General features: G+C 40.2%; 1 protein-coding gene across 1 annotated transcript; it reads right to left on the bottom strand.

Annotated features, from left to right (window-relative positions):
* Positions 1-11,340: 11,340 nt before the first annotated feature.
* On the bottom strand, positions 11,341-21,103 carry LOC135461997 (isotocin receptor-like). The gene is made up of 2 exons (XM_064739320.1): positions 20,164-21,103; positions 11,341-11,876 (listed from the first exon to the last, which is right to left on the bottom strand). Exons 1-2 carry the CDS (start codon positions 21,101-21,103, stop codon positions 11,341-11,343), a joined length of 1,476 nt encoding a protein of 491 aa, XP_064595390.1.
* Positions 21,104-21,644: the final 541 nt, after the last annotated feature.

Here is a 21,644-nt window from a genome sequence, read left to right as displayed (position 1 = left end):
GTTGCTTTAACAACCAAAAAGCAATGAATGTTTCCACAATCACAATTAAACCAAAACTCTTAACAAGATATTTCACATTTATCTCGCCCTCTGATCTCTTAGATGAGAAATCAAAACTACGGCCAGTAAAAATGTGAGGCATGCCATTAAAAAAAAGCAAGAGCTGGCAGAGGGTGTCATCTCCACATGTAAGCTGTATGGTGGGAGATTAGTTTCACAATGAGCTATCACCTTACTAAGCTGTTTACTGAATTGCCCAGTTTGCGGAGAACCTAAAATATTTGGCTATTTCTGGTCATAAGTTACTATTTTAAAGCGTTTCAGACAGTAGACAAATCCAGAGAAGCAAACAAGAAGCTAAATGTTGTACAATGAAATGTGGCTGATTGAAACACATCAACAAAAGGCTTGGTGCAACAACATAAGTGCTGGAATAATGATCGTGTGGTGAGCATTTTAAAATATTGCTATCAAAATATTTTCCTTGCTTTATCTTATACTTACTAATTTAATGTGGGGGGACTCCGTGACTCAGCCGGTTAGCGCGCTAGCGCAGCGTAATGACCCAGAAGCCTCTCACCAATGCGGTCGCTGTGAGTTCAAGTCCAGCTCATACTGGCTTCCTCTCCGGCCGTAAGTGGGAAGGTCTGTCAGCAACCTGCGGATGGTCGTGGGTTTTCCCCGGGCTCTGCCTGGTTTCTTCCCACCATAATGCTGGCCTCCGTCATATAAGTGAAATATTCTTGAGTACGTGCGTAAAACACCAATCAAATAAACAAACAAATAAATAAATACATAATTTAATGTGAAAGACAAAATGGAAATAAAGCAATTAAATTGTCGTTACGTGTTGGTCTTCAGTCAATCACATACTCGGAAAAACTGGACATAAAACGTGTGCTATAGAACAGTAAACATGATGGAATAGCCAAACTACGTGGCTACATTGCTCGTAACCTAAATTTGTGTAGAGCGCAGGCGTCGTGTTAATGAGACCTGGCATATCACAAAATTGGCCAAGGAAAGAATATCAAAAGAGTTTCAGCAATAAAGCTTGCACTCTATAAAATAAACGGAAATAGCATTTACAAGAGAAACAATTTATCTGCGATTTATTAAGACTCCCGCTGAACCAGTTGAAAATGAGATGTGAAATGATGTGATAAATTGTTCAGGAAAGGGGGATTATTCCATCCATATGAGGCGATGAAAATTTGAGGAAGTACATTGCAAAGTGAAGTTAAAATTCATAGCTTATAGCGTGCAAATACAATAATGGACAAAAGATTTTCAGAAAGCTCTTTGAAATTAAGATCTGGGTGTTTGTGCAAGGGAGGGAAAACAGCTCCGGAATATTGACAATTCAAAGGTCGATGCAGATTACTAAACGGATAAAAGAATTTTCAAAATCAGTGTTTGCGCAAGTGAGCTAACATAACGCTCAAATATTGAAGTTAGGTCGAGGCTGATATCTGAATGCAGAACAGAATTTCAGATTTGCGTTTTTGCGAAACGGAGCAAACATAGGGCTCAAATGTTGATAATTAATAACTCTAGCGGATGACTTTAATGTGTGCATCTGAAGTGAAAGGAAAGTAAGCAGAATCATCGGAGTAGAGTTACTGAAAGACACCTTATACCATGTACTATCTTATGGAGGCGTTGAAGCTGTGTACTATGCATATAAGTGAAGATAGATCTCCAGTGAACACGGTACAAATATACAGTTCATAAATACATCAATCTCCTAAAAGACCGTCAAGATAGGCTGGATTTAGCTTTCTCTCCATGCCCACTCATTAAAGAACACGGTTGTAAACGGCTCTTTCCCGTGCAGGAACAAATTTATTAGCCTCAATCAATACTTGTTAGGCAAAGCGTGTTGTTAACTGCGTCCTTTACAGACTGACATCACTCTTGGAAATCGACAACAGCTTCGTGATCATGCAGAAAGCATTTTATATGGAGTCAGCAAGGCGACTAGATGACAGTGATGAAAGTGTCCACTCAGTATGGGAGTCTAAATGCTCTGTTTTCCTAGTAACGCGTTATTCAGTGAACTTATACTATAGGTTGAAAAGCAAGCCGATTGCATGGATGCCATTTTTTCCACACTGAAACCTTTTGGAAAATTACAATGTTCAGGGGAAAAAAATAATGCTGACTGCTGTATACATTTAAGTTTTGTGTAACAAAAGCTCGGGATTGAAAATTCCCTACTATATCAGTATATGCTGTGATATGTACATATAGTACAGTAACAAACCCCAGTAGCTCTCATTACACGACATACATATCACTAGAGTAAGTGAAGCGCGGAAGAAACCGGCATGTCCCGGGTTGCCTCCTGACTGTAAGGTCGCAAGGGTAACAGCGAGAGATGGGTTTGAAAACGACACTTTATTAGCCCAGGTCATGATACTTAGGGAAACACTGTAGATTTTATACCTTTTAGCATTTTTTACCATATTTCGTTGAGAGTTACAATAACAAATCGCATGTTATGGGTCTCCACATCCCCAAGGCAAAAGACTAGAGTATGACTGCCAAGTTGAAATATAAGGTGTGCAAACACTCGTTCGGACATGTGAAAGCATACACAGTGTTCATACGTTGAGTCATCGCACTCTGAGATAAACCAGGGGGTGTAACACTTATACATTTAATTCACAACCTGATCTTATTTTAAGCTAAACTTTTGCACGACATCCGACATATGTTGTGGCATACAACTGAGTATGGAGAGTAAATCTATCGCATTAAGGCATAGGCCGACGTTTAAAAAAATAGACAATTACCTGTATGTGTGGTATCTAGATAGTATTGAGATAACTTCCGTTGATCCAATAATACTAGAGTACACAAAATTGAAGATAAACAAAATAGGCAGCGAACATCAGAGCCTTAAAAGAGGTAAACAAAAAAAAAATAGTTTTAGGTTTTCCAAAACAGGAAAGCTACTTCAAACGCATAGAGACGAGCTTTAATTCTTTTGGTGGAATTATTTCAGTATTAGAGTCACGGTCAAATTAATCCAATCAGCTAGTGAATGCGTTTAATTTATTTTTCTAGCCAAATTTGACGAAATATGGTTGACAAGAAGGAAAACGATATACCTTGATACAAGTACGTCGGACGTCGAAATAGTTAAATCAAGGTGCTGGGTAAATCCCTACTTAACTGAGAAAATTGGTATGTCGGCCCGCCACTTAGACATCACGATGTACCGGATAATCATTTTATTTATTTATTTATTTATTTATTTATTTTAATCGCTAATTATCTTTTTACACGTCCCTTTCACGACTTCTTAACTAGCCACATGTTACAATTATAGTATTTCCTACGCGATACACTTCCGTGTCACTTAAGATTTTGCCTATTGCCCATAATTCTGAACTATTCATAGACAATGCACAGCACGAAACTCCTGCAGTTGGGCTTAAGATGCTTTCATACTGTAAATCATGAGAAAAATCATAGCCGTACGACCCGTGTCATCTGTCTTAATCTACACTAGTATACAAGCTGCTCCTTTGAAAAAGCAATTTCTATTTGTTTAGTGATGTTATAACAAATGCCTTATTATATGCATGTTAACCGGGCCATAGTAACAGACAAGGAAGCCTTCTTTTTCTATAAACCTAGGGTGGTTGAATCAACCTATACATGTGCTAATGACTTGGTTATGCAATGACCAGGGATTGTATCAATTTCAATTCCGGTTTTTCTGTGGCAGTTTCTGAAGGAAAACGAACTGGTTAGGTTCCAATTATATTTTGTGCCACGTCTTTTATTTTTTTTATCATGTTAGCTCTTTTTGCTTTCTCCATAGATAGCTTCTTCTTAGCCATTCTTGGTTGGACAGTCATAGCTAAAATTGGCGTTTCTGTGATTTGCGTTTACATGCTCAGAGAAGAGTGTCAGATTTAGAATTGAAAGTCACCATTTTATACCAAGAATACGCATGCTCCTGTAGATGCTTAATCGTAAATTTGCAATGTGTGATATCGTGTCCAGTCTTGTAGCCTGATATGAACTGGAGACAGGTAATATTTTTTTTTTGCAAGAGGAGAGTGAATAAGAGATTTATATCAGAGGGATTTTAGGAAATGATGTAGGAATATGGACTGAAGAGAATGAGACAAAGCCCATAGGAAACCGCAAGGCGTTGCATTTGAACAAAGCCTGAAGGAAACAGCACAAAAAGTATGTAAATAACTGCTCTTAAATCAGACACAGCGTGAACGAAACCATTTGCTCTTGCAGCAGGACAAAACCTGTAGGAGTCCACAAACACATGCTGCAGGACAAAGCCTGAGGGAAACAACAAGCCCATACAGGAGGGCAAAGGTCAGAAGAAACCGCAAAGCCATGCAACAAGAGGAAGCCCGGAAGAAACGGCCTTTGCATGTGAATAAGGCCCAGGAGACACTACAAGCCAATGCAGCAAAACAAAGCCTGAAGGAAACCACAAGCCCATGCTGTAGGACAAAGCTTGGAGGAAATACAGCAGGACACAACTCGGAGGAGAACACAGAGCCATGCACCAAGAGGCCTGAAGGGAACCACAAGCCACTGCAACATGACGAGGCCTAAAGTAAACCGCGTAAAAATATATACATAATTGCTCTCAAATTTTCCATTGATGTGATTCGTCTTGCATTAGGACAAAGCCTGGAGGAAACCGCGACTCCATGCAACAACTACCAAATGTTTTTGTCCACGGCGGAGACTGATCCAGAGAGAGGTATATTTCAGAGTACATGTGAAAATAGAACACGTTAAGTGTAATACAGATTTCGGTAAAGCCTTCACTTTACATTGGTCACCAGTTCCACTGACTGATTATCATTTATTCTGACGGTCATCTATCAACGTATTCCGGGGGCCGCCGATGTCTGGCGAATAGCGTGCTAGCGATGTGCAATCACTTGCAGCCTCTCACCAATGCTGGCTGCCGACGTCGTATAAGTGAAATATTCGTGAATATGCCGTAAAACACCAATCATCATAATTGGCAAATACACTCGAGTGAAACCCAAAAGTCCCGATTTAAGTGACACGTTTTCCCTACTGACAAAAATCTCCCGAGATTTCCGCGAAAGTCGAATACCTCTTATTTCTTAAAGGTTGGAGACCACCGTTTGACCACTAGAATGTGAATTTGCCGAAAAGAATGAATGCCTTTGAACATGGAAAGAAGAGATCCTTTCACTCTCCTATGAAACCTTTGTAGATAACCGCATGGTTGGGTAAGGTTAAATACCTTAAGAAACTAATGGCCTCGCATACATCTTCGTTCTGGTCCTCGTTTACGCGATACAATTTGTCGGAACTTCTTATCATATAAGCGACTGGTTGAATGAAATATGAACGTGCTTTGTTTCAGTAGACTTGTAACATTTGACTCAAATGGAATTACTGTTCACATGTCACAGCTTATCCACTCGGATTTCTTGAATACAAAAAATACACTTTTCTAAGCTGAAATAATTTTGTTTAGCCATTCTAGGAGGAACTGTGAATATATGGAGTTATTATTTTATACAAATTATTGTTTACTGATTGTTTTACGGATTGTTTACTGTGGGGCCAGTAACAAGATTTGAACTACTATCATTAGATAATAAGTATATTGCGTTCTCTCGGTGACACGGAATCACTCCAGATCATGCCCAGTATATTTATTGCAGATAACCGAAGACTAGCTTTGGCCACAACCTGACAACAAAGTGTCATTTGTCAGTGAGTATTTGTTTGCTCCAAACTCAACGCATTTCATAAGAGATGAAATATATATATATAATAATAAAGCCCAACGACTTGGCGCAGATGATATATAGCACGGCGAAAGAGCAAAATCTTGACAAACCCTTAACTTTATATAATAACAGTGAACATACGAATAACTGGGCAACTGTAAAGAACAAATGTCTTCTAGGTTTAGGAAGGCGGGATGTAGTGAATCACGCGTGGACAAGCTGTCACTAACTCCGTGTATGTCGCCCAGGAACACGGTTCCATAAATATTGGTGTTCAATCAAAGACCCACACAAAAACCAGTGACAGATACCGATGACTAAGAGATTCCACAACAACTTGTTCCGTGTTTATGGATGAAATGTCTTCTGTCAACAACTGGACACCCATCACGAACGTGAACAGATTGCCCGTTTGATACATAAGACACCACCAGCTGCTGCCCCAGATTGCTGTGTTTCTGGAATCAACAGAGGCATGATGTCCTCCACAACGTACGTATTCTCTTCAACAGAAGCAGAAACGCTTAACACCACCGTGGCAATGTTGCACATATATCATGGCGACGCCATATACAGGAGCTGTTCGTTATCCCAGTATTATTTGAACGACATAGCTGTGTCTGTAAATCGACACAACGGCACCGTTGCCATTCGTAGTATACGAAATGTCGTTCAGACGTTGTGGCAAAATGAATATCAACCAACCTTTTATTGAATCACAAGACGATATTATCACAAGTACTTCAATCTTTCCATCACAACACTTCACCTAAGCAGACTGTTCTTACGCCTACATCAAGTTGTTTAATGGAACATTTCAAGAGTAAATTCTTACCTTTTCACACTTGATTCATTACATCGATTCTACAACAGTCATATTTCTTGAACAATACTTTGTCAAACGGGATCATAATTGCAGCTCCTTATATATTGACTTGTTCTGTTTTTTTTTTTACCCAAATTATGGAGAGTAGTCGTGTTGATGTTTATCCAAATAAGACAAGGAAGAATAAAAAAATACTTACGTACATAATTCCCTAAATACACGTAAAGCGTAACGACGAAGGGTCACATGTTGTCACATGTTGTCACATGCTGTCACATGTTGTCACATGTTGTCACAGTCAGTACACCAGTCACAACTCCTGGTTGCCAGAGTGATGTGACGATCAGAGTAAGAGTACTGGTCGTAGTTGAAAAATGGATGTGAATAGCGGAATAAGATCGCAAAAGTGATGTGCCGACAGAATGAAAGTAAAGGCCAAAGTGATATGCCGAGCAGAATGAGAGTAAAGACCCTAATTATTAATGTAATGTGCGAAAAAAAATGAGAGTTAAGGTTTATCAAAGTGATATGCCGAGCACAATAAAAGTAGAATGAGAGTAATGGTCTTGTTGGTAAAGTGATGTGCCGAGCAGAATGAAAGGAAAGGCACTTATTACCAAAGTGAGGTGCTGAGCAGAATAAGATTAAAGACCCTCATTACCAAAGTGATGTACCGAGCAGAAAGAGATTAAATGCCCTCGTTGCAAAAGTGATGAGCCGAGCAGAATAAGAGTAAAGACCCTGAAGTGATGTGCCGAGGAAAATGAGAGAAAAGGCCCTGATTACCAAAGTGATGTACCGAGCAGTGTGAGAGTAAACGCCTTGACTGTTCATGTGATGCCGAATAGAAGGAGAGTATAGGCCCTGATTGCCAAAGTGATGTGCAGAGCAGAATGAGAGTAAAGACCCTGAATACTAAAGTGATGTGCCGAGGAAAATGAGAGAAAAGGCCCTGATTACCAAAGTGAAATGCCGAGCAGTGTGAGAGTAAACGCCTTGACTGTTCATGTGATGCCGAATAGAAGGAGAGTATAGGCCCTGATTGCCAAAGTGATGTGCAGAGCAGAATGAGAGTAAAGACCCTGAATACTAAAGTGATGTGCCGAGGAAAATGAGAGAAAAGGTCCTGATTACTAAAGTGATGTACCGAGCAGAATGAAAGTAAAGGCCCTGGTTACCAAAGTGACGTGCCCAGCACAATGAAGGTAAACGCCCTAATTACCAAAGTGATGTTCCAAGCAGAATGAGAGAAAAGGACCTGTTATTGTGATGTTCCGAACAGAATAAGAGGAAAGGCCCTGATTGCCAAAATGATGTGCCGAGCAAAATGAAAGTAAAGGCCTTCATTGCGAAAGTGATTCGGCGAGCAGAATGAAAGTAAGGGCCTGGCCCTTATAACCAAAGTGAAATGCCGAGCAGTATGAGAGTAAACGCCTTGACTGTTCATGTGATGCCGAACAGAAGGAGAGTATAGGCCCTGATTACCAAAGTGATGTGCCGAGCAGAATGAGAGTAAAGACCCTGAATACTAAACTGATGTGCCGAGGAAAATGAGAGAAAAGGCCCTGATTACCAAAGTGATGTACCGAGCAGAATGAGAGTAAAGGCCCTGATTACCAAAGTGATGTACCGAGCAGAATGAGAGTAAAGGCCCTGATTACCAAAGTGATGTACCGAGCAGAATGAGAGTAAAGGCCCTGATTACCAAAGTGATGTACCGAGCAGAATGAGAGTAAAGGCCCTGATTACCAAAGTGATGTACCGAGCAGAATGAGAGTAAAGGCCCTGATTGCCAAAGTGATGTGCCGAGCAGAATAATAGTAAGGGTCCTATTTGCAAAAGGGATGTGACGAGCAGAATGAGAGTAAGGGCCCTGATTCACAAAGTGATGTGCCGAACAAAATGAGAAGGCCCAGATTGCCAAAGTGATGTGCCGAGCAGAATAAGAGTAAGGGTCCCAGTTGCACAAGGGATGTGACGAGCAGAATGAGAGTAAGGGCCATAGTTGGAAAAGTGATGTGACGAGGAGAATGAGATTAAGGGTACGAGTTGCAAAAGTGATGTGACGAGCAGACTAGAAGTAAAAGTCCCAGTTGCAAAAGTGATGTGACGAGCAGAATGAAAGTACGAGTCCTAGTTGCAAAAGTGATGTGCCGAACAAAATGAGAAGGCCCAGATTGCCAAAGTGATGTGCCGAGCAGAATAAAAGTAAGGGTCCCAGTTGCACAAGGGATGTGACGAGCAGAATGAGAGTAAGGGCCATAGTTGGAAAAGTGATGTGACGAGGAGAATGAGATTAAGGGTACGAGTTGCAAAAGTGATGTGACGAGCAGACTAGAAGTAAAAGTCCCAGTTGCAAAAGTGATGTGACGAGCAGAATGAAAGTAAGAGTCCTAGTTGCAAAAGTGATGTGGCTAGCAGAATGAGAGTAAGAGTCCTAGTTGCAAAAGTGATGTGCCGAACAAAATGAGAAGGCCCAGATTGCCAAAGTGATGTGCCGAGCAGAATAAGAGTAAGGGTCCCAGTTGCACAAGGGATGTGACGAGCAGAATGAGAGTAAGGGCCATAGTTGGAAAAGTGATGTGACGAGGAGAATGAGATTAAGGGTACGAGTTGCAAAAGTGATGTGACGAGCAGACTAGAAGTAAAAGTCCCAGTTGCAAAAGTGATGTGACGAGCAGAATGAAAGTAAGAGTCCTAGTTGCAAAAGTGATGTGGCTAGCAGAATGAGAGTAAGAGTCCTAGTTGCAAAAGTGATGTGCCGAACAAAATGAGAAGGCCCAGATTGCCAAAGTGATGTGCCGAGCAGAATAAGAGTAAGGGTCCCAGTTGCACAAGGGATGTGACGAGCAGAATGAGAGTAAGGGCCATAGTTGGAAAAGTGATGTGACGAGGAGAATGAGATTAAGGGTACGAGTTGCAAAAGTGATGTGACGAGCAGACTAGAAGTAAAAGTCCCAGTTGCAAAAGTAAGTGATGTGGCGAGCAGAATGAAAGTAAGAGTCCTAGTTGCAAAAGTGATATGACGAGCAGAATGAGATTAAGGGTCCTAGTTGCAAAAGTGATGTGACGAGCAGAATGAGATTAAGGGTCCTAGTTGCAAAAGGGATGTGACGAGCAGAATGAAAGTAAGAGTCCCAGTTGCAAAAGGGATGTGACGAACAGAATGAAAGTAAGAGTCCTAGTTGCAAAAGGGATGTGACGAGCAGAATGAAAGTAAGAGTCCTAGTTGCAAAAGGGATGTGACGAGCAGAATGAAAGTAAGAGTCCTAGTTGCAAAAGGGATGTGACGAGCAGAATGAGAGTAAGGGGCCTAGTTGCAAAAGTGATGTGACGAGCAGAATGAAAGTAAGAGTCCTAGTTGCAAAAGTGATGTGACGAGCAGAATGAAAGTACGAGTCCTAGTTGCAAAAGGGATGTGACGAACAGAATGAGAGTAAGAGTCCTAGTTGCAAAAGGGATGTGACGAGCAGAATGAGAGTAAGAGTCCTAGTTGAAAAAGTGATGTGACGAGCAGAATGAGAGTGATGGTCTGGTTGCCAAAGTGATGTGACGAGCAGAATAAGAGTGACGATGTGTTTCTCAATGTGATGTGCCGAGCAAAATGAAAGGAAAGGCCCTGATTAACAAATTGATGAGGCGAGCAGAATGAGAGTAGACGCCTTGCTTCCCAAAGTGATGTGTCCAGGAGAATGAGAGTAAAGGCCCTGATTACCAAACTGATGTGCCGAGCAGAATGAGAGTAAAGGCCCTGATTGCTAAAGTGATTAGCCGAGCAAAATGAGAGTAAATGCCCTGGTCAAAGTGATGTGGCGAGCGGAATGAAAGTAACGGCTATTATTACCAGCGTGATGAGCCGAGCAAAATAAGAGTTCTGATTGACAGTGATGTGCCGAGTACAATGAGAGTAAACTCCCTGATTGCCAAAGTGATAGGATGAGCACAATGAGAGTAAACTCACTGATTGCCAAAGTGATAGGATGAGCACAATGAGGGTAAACTCCCTGATTGCCAAAGTGATAGGATGACCACAATGAGAGTAAACTCCCTGATTGCCAAAGTGATAGGATGAGCACAATGAGAGTAAACTCCCTGATTGCCAAAGTGATAGGATGAGCAAAATGAGGGTAAAGGCCTTGATTACCAAACCGATGTGCCGAGCAGAATGAGAGTAAAAGTCCTGATTGCCAAAGTGATGAGCCCAGCAAAATGAGAGTAAACGCCCTGATTGCCAAAGTGATGTCACGAGCAGAATGAAAGTAATGGTCTTGTTGCCGAAGTCATGTGCCGAGCAGAATGAAAGTGATGGTTAAGTGGCCATAGTGACTTGACAATCAGGGTGAGGATCTGGAATGTAGTTCGGCATGTTGGGTACTTAACATGTATTGATCTGTAGGAAAGGCTTGAAAGTTTCATTTTAGGTATACATCAATATGTTACTGAGAAACTTGACGCTGATGGATACTAGGAAAAATAAGTGTTAAGAAACGGTGCACATTTTTACTCCAGCAGCGAGTTTTCAATTTTATCTGTCATTATCTGACTGGAGCGATGGATGACTCTGATGTTTCTATTCGCCAATTTTAGCAGCTGTTTTTGTTCGGTATGGTACAATTTTATAAAAATTCTGCCCTGAACAGTAAAGTGGCTGGTGAAGCAGTGTTCACCATACTGTTGTTACGTGCAGAATGGCAGAACTGGGCCTCTTGTCGAAGTCATAAGAGGAACAACGTAGTAATGGTCCGGTTTTCAACACGAAATTTTCAGATATATTTTACACGGTCTGTCTCTCCGCAGGACCAGTCCGACATTCCTCTCCTTGATCAAATGAGCACACCATATCTTGGTTTGATACAGCCACGTTTCCATGTTCCCACAAGCTCGCCTTTTGTCTGTTTCTGCTAGTGGCCTGTGGTCTGCGTGATTCAGATAGTGCTTCTTTGGAACGCATCGTGTCCGGGTACCCCATGGAGTGAGAATGTCTGAGAACTGCGTGTCGTACGTGAGGGCACAGGTTCCTGCACACATGTACCCTCTGTCCTGTGGGCACTTCCGCTCCCATGGTGACTTGCGCATAGAACGGAAGTAGACAGTCTGTATGGGAATTTCCTTCAAGGGAAATCTTACTTTGACTTTTGGTCGCTTTGCTCCATTATAATGTACAGCGTGCTGACTGAAGCACGGCAGAGATGACTTAAGGAGGCCACCGCTGAAGACGAGATATATCCATGGGTTACAACAGCTGTTGAGGCTAGCCAGGAGTAACATTATCACAAATACTCCACCTGAAAGAACCAAACCCATGATTTAACAAGGACTTAAGCATTTTTCTCAAGTCAACGATCTTTTGTTAAGAATAGACCTTATTATTATTATTTTGTCAAACCATCAGGCTTCTGTGAAATGATTAGTATCCAGATTTAGCTACTTATAAAGAGGCTTCTTAAACAGTGTGTTACCGGAAGGGCTTTTAAGGAACCTAATACTGATCTTAAATCCACCAAAAACAATAGATTTACTGCCCTTGCCAATCTCCAACGAACCGCCCGGTGCGCAAAGTGGCGTTCTAAATGACTGATTCAAGTGTAGATGGTCTAAATAACCTCGCAATTCGTTGAAGTCATTTTCGAGATTCATTCTTGCCACACAGAAGCAAATATACTGCTGTATCAATCTGAACCCGTAGTGTATGACGTTGAAGTTCCTATTTATGACACTGACATATCTGGCGAGACTTTAGATTCCGAGTTTTCAGACGCTGAATTTGATCTTTGCCCATACATTTCCAACCGCACCCTCAATACCGTCTGGTAAGCTGCAGGTTTATCCTTTGTTACACTGTACATTTCGTGTGTTTATCTTAAGATTTCACTACTGTCCACTTCACAATAAATATCATTTAATTAAGACGTACAGCATAGACAGAAACACCAGAGCAGCGACGACAATGTGATAGCTGGCAAATGGCCACTCGTAACCGGCCTCTTGTCAATTTACCTCAGTCAGGGTTTCATGTCAACTGTTCGGTGTAAATGCATAAATAGTAGCAATTTACATGCCCACCTAGCACCATGAGTTAAGTAGAATTAGGTTTTAAAAAATGCAGTGATGTTAAATGCAATTTATTAGACGTCACTGGTCTAGAGTTATTCAAAACTGCTGTGTTGCCATTATATTTAACATAAAAAAAAAACACAGAAACAATGCAAAGGAACCAGGCCACGGGAATACTTAGTCTAACAGTAGAACTCTGGTTTATGCAAGAATACAAAAATTATTAAGACATAGAGCATTTTTCTATTCCAAAGGGGATTCTAAATTCATACCTATAATATATGCGTGTACGTATAAATTCATCTACAAGTACGATGTGGACGTCGGCGTTAGGGTACAGGCATTTGCTATCAGTTTTCAGTTCAGTTAATAGTATTGTACAACTACTGTTTGCAGGTGGCCTTGTTAAAATTCAACTCTTATTTCTTATGCGGCTTCAGCTGTATAAGATGGCGGGAGCAGACACATCTTGCACGCTTTCCTCAAATAGTCTCGAAACTGGAAAAAATTAACTCCAGGGGTTCTTCGAAGACCTGTTTTAAATCCCATTTGGAGGAACATCTAACATTTTCGAGAAATTAAATATGCTTTTTGTCACTCTTTTGACACTGACACTCAGTCAAATAGCGAAGCTCTGACATCTCGAGAAAGGTGTATGACGAAATTCGGCCGATACTACCGATTGTTGGGGAGAAAAATGTATAAAACCAGCCACATTACTCAGATTAATGTATACTTTTTCAATATTTTTGTCCAATAATATGGCGTGTTTTGTTACCGTTCAAAAAGTTTGTTTTCTATTTGTTTCATTGATGTGTAACCCTATACTCTAGAAAAGTTCTCTTTTATCCGATGACGGCTAGTTTACAGTTGAAGGAAGCGGTGTGCCAGGAGACAAAGGAGAATGGCCCTGGTATAATTCTTATCCAATCCGGAGATCGGCGAATTTCGTCCGAATAACTTAGGAAAATAGAGTTAAAACGCATAGCCGTTGCAACGTGGCCGATTTCGTGACCGATAACGAATTCGGACAGATGGCTCCTAGACCCACTTTTCGGTTCGGGGAAAAATCGTGAAGGGTTTTTGCAATTGTCAGCATCGACAATGTTAACCTATAATATCTTCATCCAAGATATGGCATCGGGCAACATGTGGGTTGAAGAGCTGATCGCTGAAGTTGAAATGAGCAAACTACATATGACTTGTATGTAAAAGGCGATATTTGGAATAAAATTGCTCAACCTCATTTGATACCGCTAACTTGATGTTTGTCTTCGCAAAGTTAGCTTACTTTCAGCTGGTACCGAAAAGTGGCTACTTAATGATAGCTGAAAGATAAAATCTTCTGGTACATTTCTCGTTGAAATTAAATTTGGTAAACGTAATGCTGAATTCCTGCCCGAAATCTGACTGTATACAACTGAAAACGAGTTATGGTCCCCGAAAATCCCCGACTCAGGGACAGGTTTTCGGTCCTACTGTGAACGTAACTGTTAACCACATAATGGTAGAAGGCAGCTTATTTTGAGTGAGCGTCATGCCCGGCTACAGAAGGAAGCACAGTCGCTTATTGCAATCACGGCAACAATAACATGAAATTAGAGGAATGTACAAAATTCTCTGGACATAGTAATGAACTTACATTTCGTGCGACAGCGATATATCACATTTATCTTAATCACTAAACACACTTACACTGCAAAAACGGCGTTTAGAGCCTAGACGTCATTCTAAGCACGTATTTTGTCCGTTACTTTTCACACGTTTAGATCCCTATACAGTATACTCCTCAACATGTTTAATCATTTAGCATATTCTTAAACATATGTCTAGGATCTCTCTAAACGAAGACATGCTTAGCGTCTAAACATGTCAAATAGAACCAGACTAACTAAGAATGACAAACGAAGACAAGCATAGGAAAAAATTAAATATATTTATACTCATCTCACATTTACATTCTGTGGTTCACTGCAGTCTATAATAATATAATGCGTTCTGAAATAAACATTTAGAAAAAAGAAAAACAGACTTATAGCTTTGCATATAATACAAAAAAAAATAAGCCTTAGTTTCCTTGATCTTTTACAGGACAAAACATATATACTAATTGCTTGGCACTCAGCAGTAAGAGGTTGGAGCAAGGAAACAGGACTGGTTGGCCCGATGTCAGTATGATGTGAATGGGTGGGGTATCATGTGTGGTGTCTTCGGCATGATTTTTAAGTGACGGCAGCACTTTGGTAGCATGGACTCGCCCTTCCACAAGAAGAAACGATATATGTATAAACACCTATTGGATTCTCGTCGTCATATGACTGAAAAAATTGCTAAGTATTACGTTAAACCCCAACATACTTACATGTATACATATATATATTTCATGTGCCAAGTCCCAAAATTTCACATATTGGTTACACCCAAGGTGCAAGGTCCTTGCTGTTTTAAACTTGGTACATCCCTTCAGTTCATGTTTATATAGAGTAGACATAAAAATGGGCCGTATTTTGATGCTGCTTTCCTCCATTATCCTTTATTCAACCCTTTCAAACTTTAGACATTCAAATGGCATGATTTTGTTAATATAATGACCAATTTCCAATTTTAGCCTCAAAAACGCACGTTCCGGTGACCCACATTGCATCACATGTCAGGTGTCATGAGTAGAACGCGCGCTGCACCTGTGTGACGCGTCAATCAAGGGTCGTCTGGAAAAATTGTCTGGCTCTAGTGTCGGAGGAACCCTTCTGCCAGATAGGCACAAGTTTTGCTGAATCAAGATGGTTTTCTCTGCGGCGGACAAGGATTTGATCGCAACATGTTTCACTGAAAAGGGTTGGAGAGGGGCAAAAATTGTGAAGAATCAACTTATTGCTCTATGTATGCTCTCGTCTGCACGAGATGGAGCAGATTTTTTAGACATATTAGGCAAAGTTTGGGTGGTAGGCTCATCAAAGGCACCTTTGAAAGAAGAAAATGTACTTTGTAATTTGTTCATCTTAAAATATCTTGGCTACATCTAGAAGCAGGGCATGTGTTGTGTAATCATCAACGCTGTTATAGGGCGTTCGACATACTAACACTTATCGCCACCCAGGAGTCAGAACACCACAAGATTTTACATTAAACAGACTTATTTGCCCGATAAAGGGCAACATAGGGTACAAAAATAGTTAGATTTTTTCTTGCTATACTTTTCTCCACCCAGTAAAATTTTGTTGGGACCAAATTTACATCAGTGACGTCACATCCATATGTTTTGCTTGAAATATTTCATTTTAAGGTCCATTTTAAGAACTCATGCACAGATGTATGTTTCTATACATTTTGAATACAGAAGTAAAGCAGTGCAAAAACCTGATGTGACACCACAGTTTTGAATTTACGTCATCTAAACTTAAATAAGTATAGTTGTGAAGGAAAGAAGTACATAGCTTTGTGTATCAAACTGCATGAAACCATCTGAAAAACTTACAAATTTTGAAAGTAACGGTATCATTACAAGGAAAATTCTGCTACATAGCTCTGTGAATCAAATTGCATCAAACCATCTGAAAAACTTACAAATTTTGAATGTAAAGGTATCATTACAAGGAAAATTCTGCTACATAGCTCTGTGAATCAAATTGCATCAAACCATCTGAAAACTTACAAATTTTGAATGTAAAGGTATCACTCCGAGGAAAATTCTGCTACATAGCTTTGTGAATCAAATTGCACCAGACCATCTGAAAAACTTACAAATTTTAAATGTAAAGGTATCACTCCGAGGAAAATTCTGCTACATAGCTCTGTGAATCAAATTGCACCAGACCATCTGAAAAACTTACAAATTTTAAATGTAAAGGTATCACTCCGAGGAAAATTCTGCTACATAGCTTTGTGAATCAAATTGCACCAGACCATCTGAAAAACTTACAAATTTTGAATGTAATGGTATCACTCCAAGGAAAATTCTGCTACATAGCTTTGTGAATCAAATTGCATCAGACCATCTGAAAAACTTACAAATTTGGAATGTAAAGATATCATCACAAGGAAAATTCTGCTAACAGCTCATATTAAATTCACTGTTTAGGGAAAAATGTATTGCTGAATTTACTGTATGTCATAAACAATACAAACCAGTTTTTTTGACATGGCCTTAGTTTTTTTTATTGACTGAGAATGTGAGATATACTGGCGTTTCTCTTACTTTTCGTAATTTACACAATACCGAACATGATGATTATTCACTTTTTCAGAATACGTGAAAAAGTTACCATTGTTGAAAGGTTATTATTATCTTAATTTCCTTCTGCTGAGCCTATAAACATGTTAGTACCAATTATATTTGGCCACCCAAGGTTGTACCAATATCAGGTCTGGCACGTGGGCTAATATTGATGATGACTCATACTGTGCAATACAGCAAAAGCCGGATTTATTTTTCATGCTTAACAAAATGCGAAACCTGCTATATAAGACAAGTTTAAGGTACAATAAAAACAGATTTTAAAGTAACAAAAAATACTTAATATATCCACTGCGTTGTACATGCATAATTCTGACCTAATGCATTTACAAGAATGTAGTCGAACGTGCCTTACAGAAGGCATGCATCAAAACATGGGAAACCAACAAAAATAGGTACCTTCCAATCCACTTATCAGAACAGATTCGCCAAAGGCAAGGAAGAGTTAATGTTCACGTAAACCATAAAAAAGCAGCATATAATTAAGATAGAAAAAAGAGTATGTATTTTTCAGATATACAAACAGAAAGGGGAAAGTACAAAATCTAAACAAAAAAATCCAGTTCACACAGAAGGCAGTGTAGTGGGTGATGGCCCAGTACACATAGCATCACGGAAAGAAAAAGGACAGTTGTTAGAAATTCTGCGTACTGATGCTAGATCCAATTAAAAATTTACAGCGTTTAGTACAAGTCAATTTTGAAATTACCATGAAAAGCTATATTTATTTATAATAACTATATGTGTATCAATTTCCCTGTTTACTGTAAATTTTTATGCACAATTAAAACAATGAGCCTTTGTGAAAAGAGGACAGCCATGTGCAAAAATCCAAAAAGTTGGTAGCATTTTGGGAATGATAAAGCTCAAACAAGTAATACATTCGAATGAATAAGGAAAAGTTTAGGTCACTTCCTTTATGGGTTGTAAGACCTATCCCGTCCACAGTCGTGTAGCTAGTTTTGACATAATGTGCGTCCTTTAAAATAGTAAGATGAAGTGGTCTTTCTTTCCGGCTCTGCAAGTCAGCTTTCCTCACCTGGGTGTACAAAATAAACCAGTGAGTAAATGCACGTAAAACACAAATATTTAAACTACTTATCATATTTTCCCGAATTAATATTCGTCTTACAGAAAAAAGAGAATATCAAATCATAAACATATAAGGAAAATAGCATTACAAAACAGCTACACTAATCTGGGAGTTGGTGAGAAAGTTTCATAATGAAACTAACATAAAAGCAATGTCTACATCTGTTTCTACCATCAGCTCTGGCTCCTGCCTCCCCTATGTTGCGAATATTACAGCCTGCTCCACTTTGCTCATATTACAGTATCATAGCTGTATTAGAAACAAAGCGTAATGGTCAAGGTCAGTAATCTTTATGGTAAATATCTAAATAGTCAACTGTTTATATTAATGTGTCAGAGTAATTTGATTCAGAATGCAAAACACTAGGACACAGCAAACAATGTTTATCTGTGAGGATCGTGAAACAACCAAAACAGTGACATTCTAGTTATACTCCCAAACAAAAGTGTGTGTTAAAACTACCAAGAAAACACTAATACGCCATTCACTCTGCTGGATGCCATAATATTTATTTAGAACTGTCCATAAATTGACACATATAAATAGTCCCATATGTTTATATTACATAATACTACGGGCACATGTCAAACCATTATGTTAGTTAAAAACATACACACAACACTTCACTTTTTGCGCCAATGTGATCAGATTCAAAAAGAAGGTCAATTAAGTTTCTTTTGCACCGTTGCCTATATGCCCCCCACACCCACCCCCCACCCCACATTTCACAGACCACAATTAAGCAGCCAAATTCTGAAAGGCGACAGGTCGGTACTAAAAATTATCTACTTCAAGGACAACGTTGAACTGACCCGTGGATTACAACAATAAAATAAGTGCTTTTAGGCTGGAAACATAAAGGCGATTTACCATGTCATATTTCCCGTATGTACAGTTTAAGAGCAGTTTTACATCATTGATGATATAACTCACCTGTTGTCTTTGCATGTGATGATGTAGAAAGCTGAGAAATAAGGTAAAGGCTGACTGGAGACAGAAGTACCGTAACAAAGACGTTCTGTGTTCAAGCTCAATTTCGCGCCAGAAAACGATTGGCGAACAAAGGACAAATGGGGTCATCTGTCACTCAAAGGACATCCAAGCCGCGATACCACATGGGCGGGTAGTGATACATTACATAACATTCCTTATGGTCTTTTTGGAAATGAAGAGTAGGATCGTCGGGTAGCGGTTAAGGGACGGAAGAATGGAGAGAATACTTTATTTGGAGTATTTTCCGCCGGGGACTAAAACCACACACAGAAATCATAGTTTTGCCTAACACAAAGCTGTAGCGCATTCATATAAGCCTAAGATAAACAAACAAAACTGTGCCAAGCAGTTAACTGGAATCGTTGGGAACGTGTTTTCCACTGTTCTAGATTGACTGGGCAGTACTTAGACTAATTTACTATCTGACAATCGCTGGTGTGAGGCACTTTAAAAAATGAGCAATGATGTGTCTGGTCGTTAAAGATGTGAGACTGAGTGAATAATGAACATTTAGCCGGTAACAGACAACTCTCGTTCAATACTTGGAAAATTACCTGTATTAATCACATACTCAATATAATACGCCAATGTCTTATTCAGAGCAAGGAATCCTCCGTGGCTCAGTTGATTAGCGCGCTAGCGCAGCGTAATGGCCCAGGAGCCTCTCACCAATGCGGTCGCTGTGAGTTCCAGTCCATCTTCATGCTGGCTTCCTCTCCGGCCGTAAGTGGGAAGATCTGCTAGAAACCTGCGGATGGTCGTGGGTTCCAACCGGGCTCTGCCTGGTTTCTTCCCACCATAATGTTGGCAGCCGTAGTACATGTGAAATATTGTTGAGCACGGCGTAAAACACCAATCAAATAAATAAATTAATAAATATTCAGCACCAGGTTCAGAAAGTTCCACCTTGCAGTGCATTTATAGCACGAAAAGAAAGGTGGTCAATTGTGCATTCCCCTTTCCGTGCTGCTACGGTTCAAACCTAAAGCAGTCATGTTTCAAGGAAAAAGATGCCTAATGTTCAGTCCTGAGTACACTTTTTCACCAGACATCAGTACGTACCCCATCGATAGATTCTCTAATATGCATGTACATTTTTATTTTTGCTGTAACCAAAAGTGTTAGCTACACAGGGGTATTCTGTTGTTTATTATCTTACTTGAGCAAAGCTAACCTAAAAACCTTACAAAATACTTACTGTCAGTTGGTGCTGAAGTATCATACGACCACCACAGCTGAGTGACGAAGAAAGGACTCCAGCAAATGATATATGCAATCACAACCACAAACGTCAAGCGAATGGTTTTAATCACTTTTTGAGGCACCGATTTGCCAGATTCATTGTTGAAGAACTTTCTACTGTCGGTAAAAGTCTGTTCGTTAAGATTCGGTCTTGATGACGGCGGAGAGGGAGTGGCCGATGTATCCGCGGAGAACACATGTGACACGTGGGTCGGTGCTAAGGCGTGAGTGTACCTGTGGGTGGGGTTACAACAGCCTCCCCACACGGCAAGCCCTATCCTTCCATAAGTGTACACTAAAATAGCAAGTGGTATTATGTAGATCAGAAAAGTAAAGCAAGTTATGTACGCAGTCATGGTCCAAGGAGGTTGGAATGTAGCCCAGCAGTCAAACGTCATTGGGTCTGGGTCGATTAGCTGATATTTGAAGATAATGGTCTGGGGGGCGCTGAATGCAATTGCTAGAAACCAGGCTATTATCACCATTATTTTAACGCGCCTCTTGCTGGCCCCTTCAAAGTAAAAGGGGTGACAAATGGCTATATATCTGTCAATGGCCGTAATCACGAGTATGTAGGTAGATAAATACATCACGAACACCTGTGCGAATTTCACCAGCCTACAGAGCAGGTCATTTCCCTGGAATCTGTACGTTATGTCCCATATCATTTGCGGCAAGATGTTAAACAATGCTACCAGGATGTCAGCGATGGCCAGATGCAAAATGCAGAATCTCAGCCGGGTGATTTTACGACCGTGTTGCGTTAATGCAAATAACACCAGGCCGTTACCTACTAAAGCGAAGGCTAGAATTACACCTTGAACCGCCACCTCGAGCTGCGCCAGCTTCTCATTGCGACCCTGTTGCACTTCCTCTCCTGTTGAATTTGAGTTCATTGTAAATTTGCCGAAGTCCTATTTCGGGGTACACAGTGCTGTCATCCGCTGCGCAAACACAGGCCGATTCACAAGAAGTCTGTTCCAAAGGCACCTAGAATTTCCGCACTGAATGCCTGGTCCTACATCGTTATTCAGCTCTCGTCCTTTGTTAGTCCAAAATAGTATGATACCCTGCTTGCCGCACGATGTCAGATTGTAATATACCGTACATCCAGATTAATCAGTCGAAAAGGGAACTTATGCATGTATCCGCCTTTTATAATCACCTTGATGTTACATCAAAGAAAAAGATTTTGATATTTCCAAGCAAGTATATATGCTGCCTCTTCAAGATGTCCTCCGCAGATAACTGTCGCGCCTGCCTATTGTCTCTAGTCCACCAAGGACGCCCTCCTGTGTGTAATTTTGCCATCAGAGCGCCGCAGGTCAATATTGGCAATGTTGCATCAGTAATATATCCAACTATCTAAAAACAGTCATTTGTTATCCCATCATTCCAATGTTTAGCTCGACAAAAGCACTAACCTCTATAGTAAAT

This window comes from Liolophura sinensis, chromosome 1 (genome assembly GCF_032854445.1).
Source record: "Liolophura sinensis isolate JHLJ2023 chromosome 1, CUHK_Ljap_v2, whole genome shotgun sequence".
Taxonomy (NCBI): domain Eukaryota; kingdom Metazoa; phylum Mollusca; class Polyplacophora; order Chitonida; family Chitonidae; genus Liolophura; species Liolophura sinensis.
The sequence above is the reverse complement of the archived record's forward strand: the minus strand, read 5'-3'. Positions and strand labels throughout refer to the sequence as shown.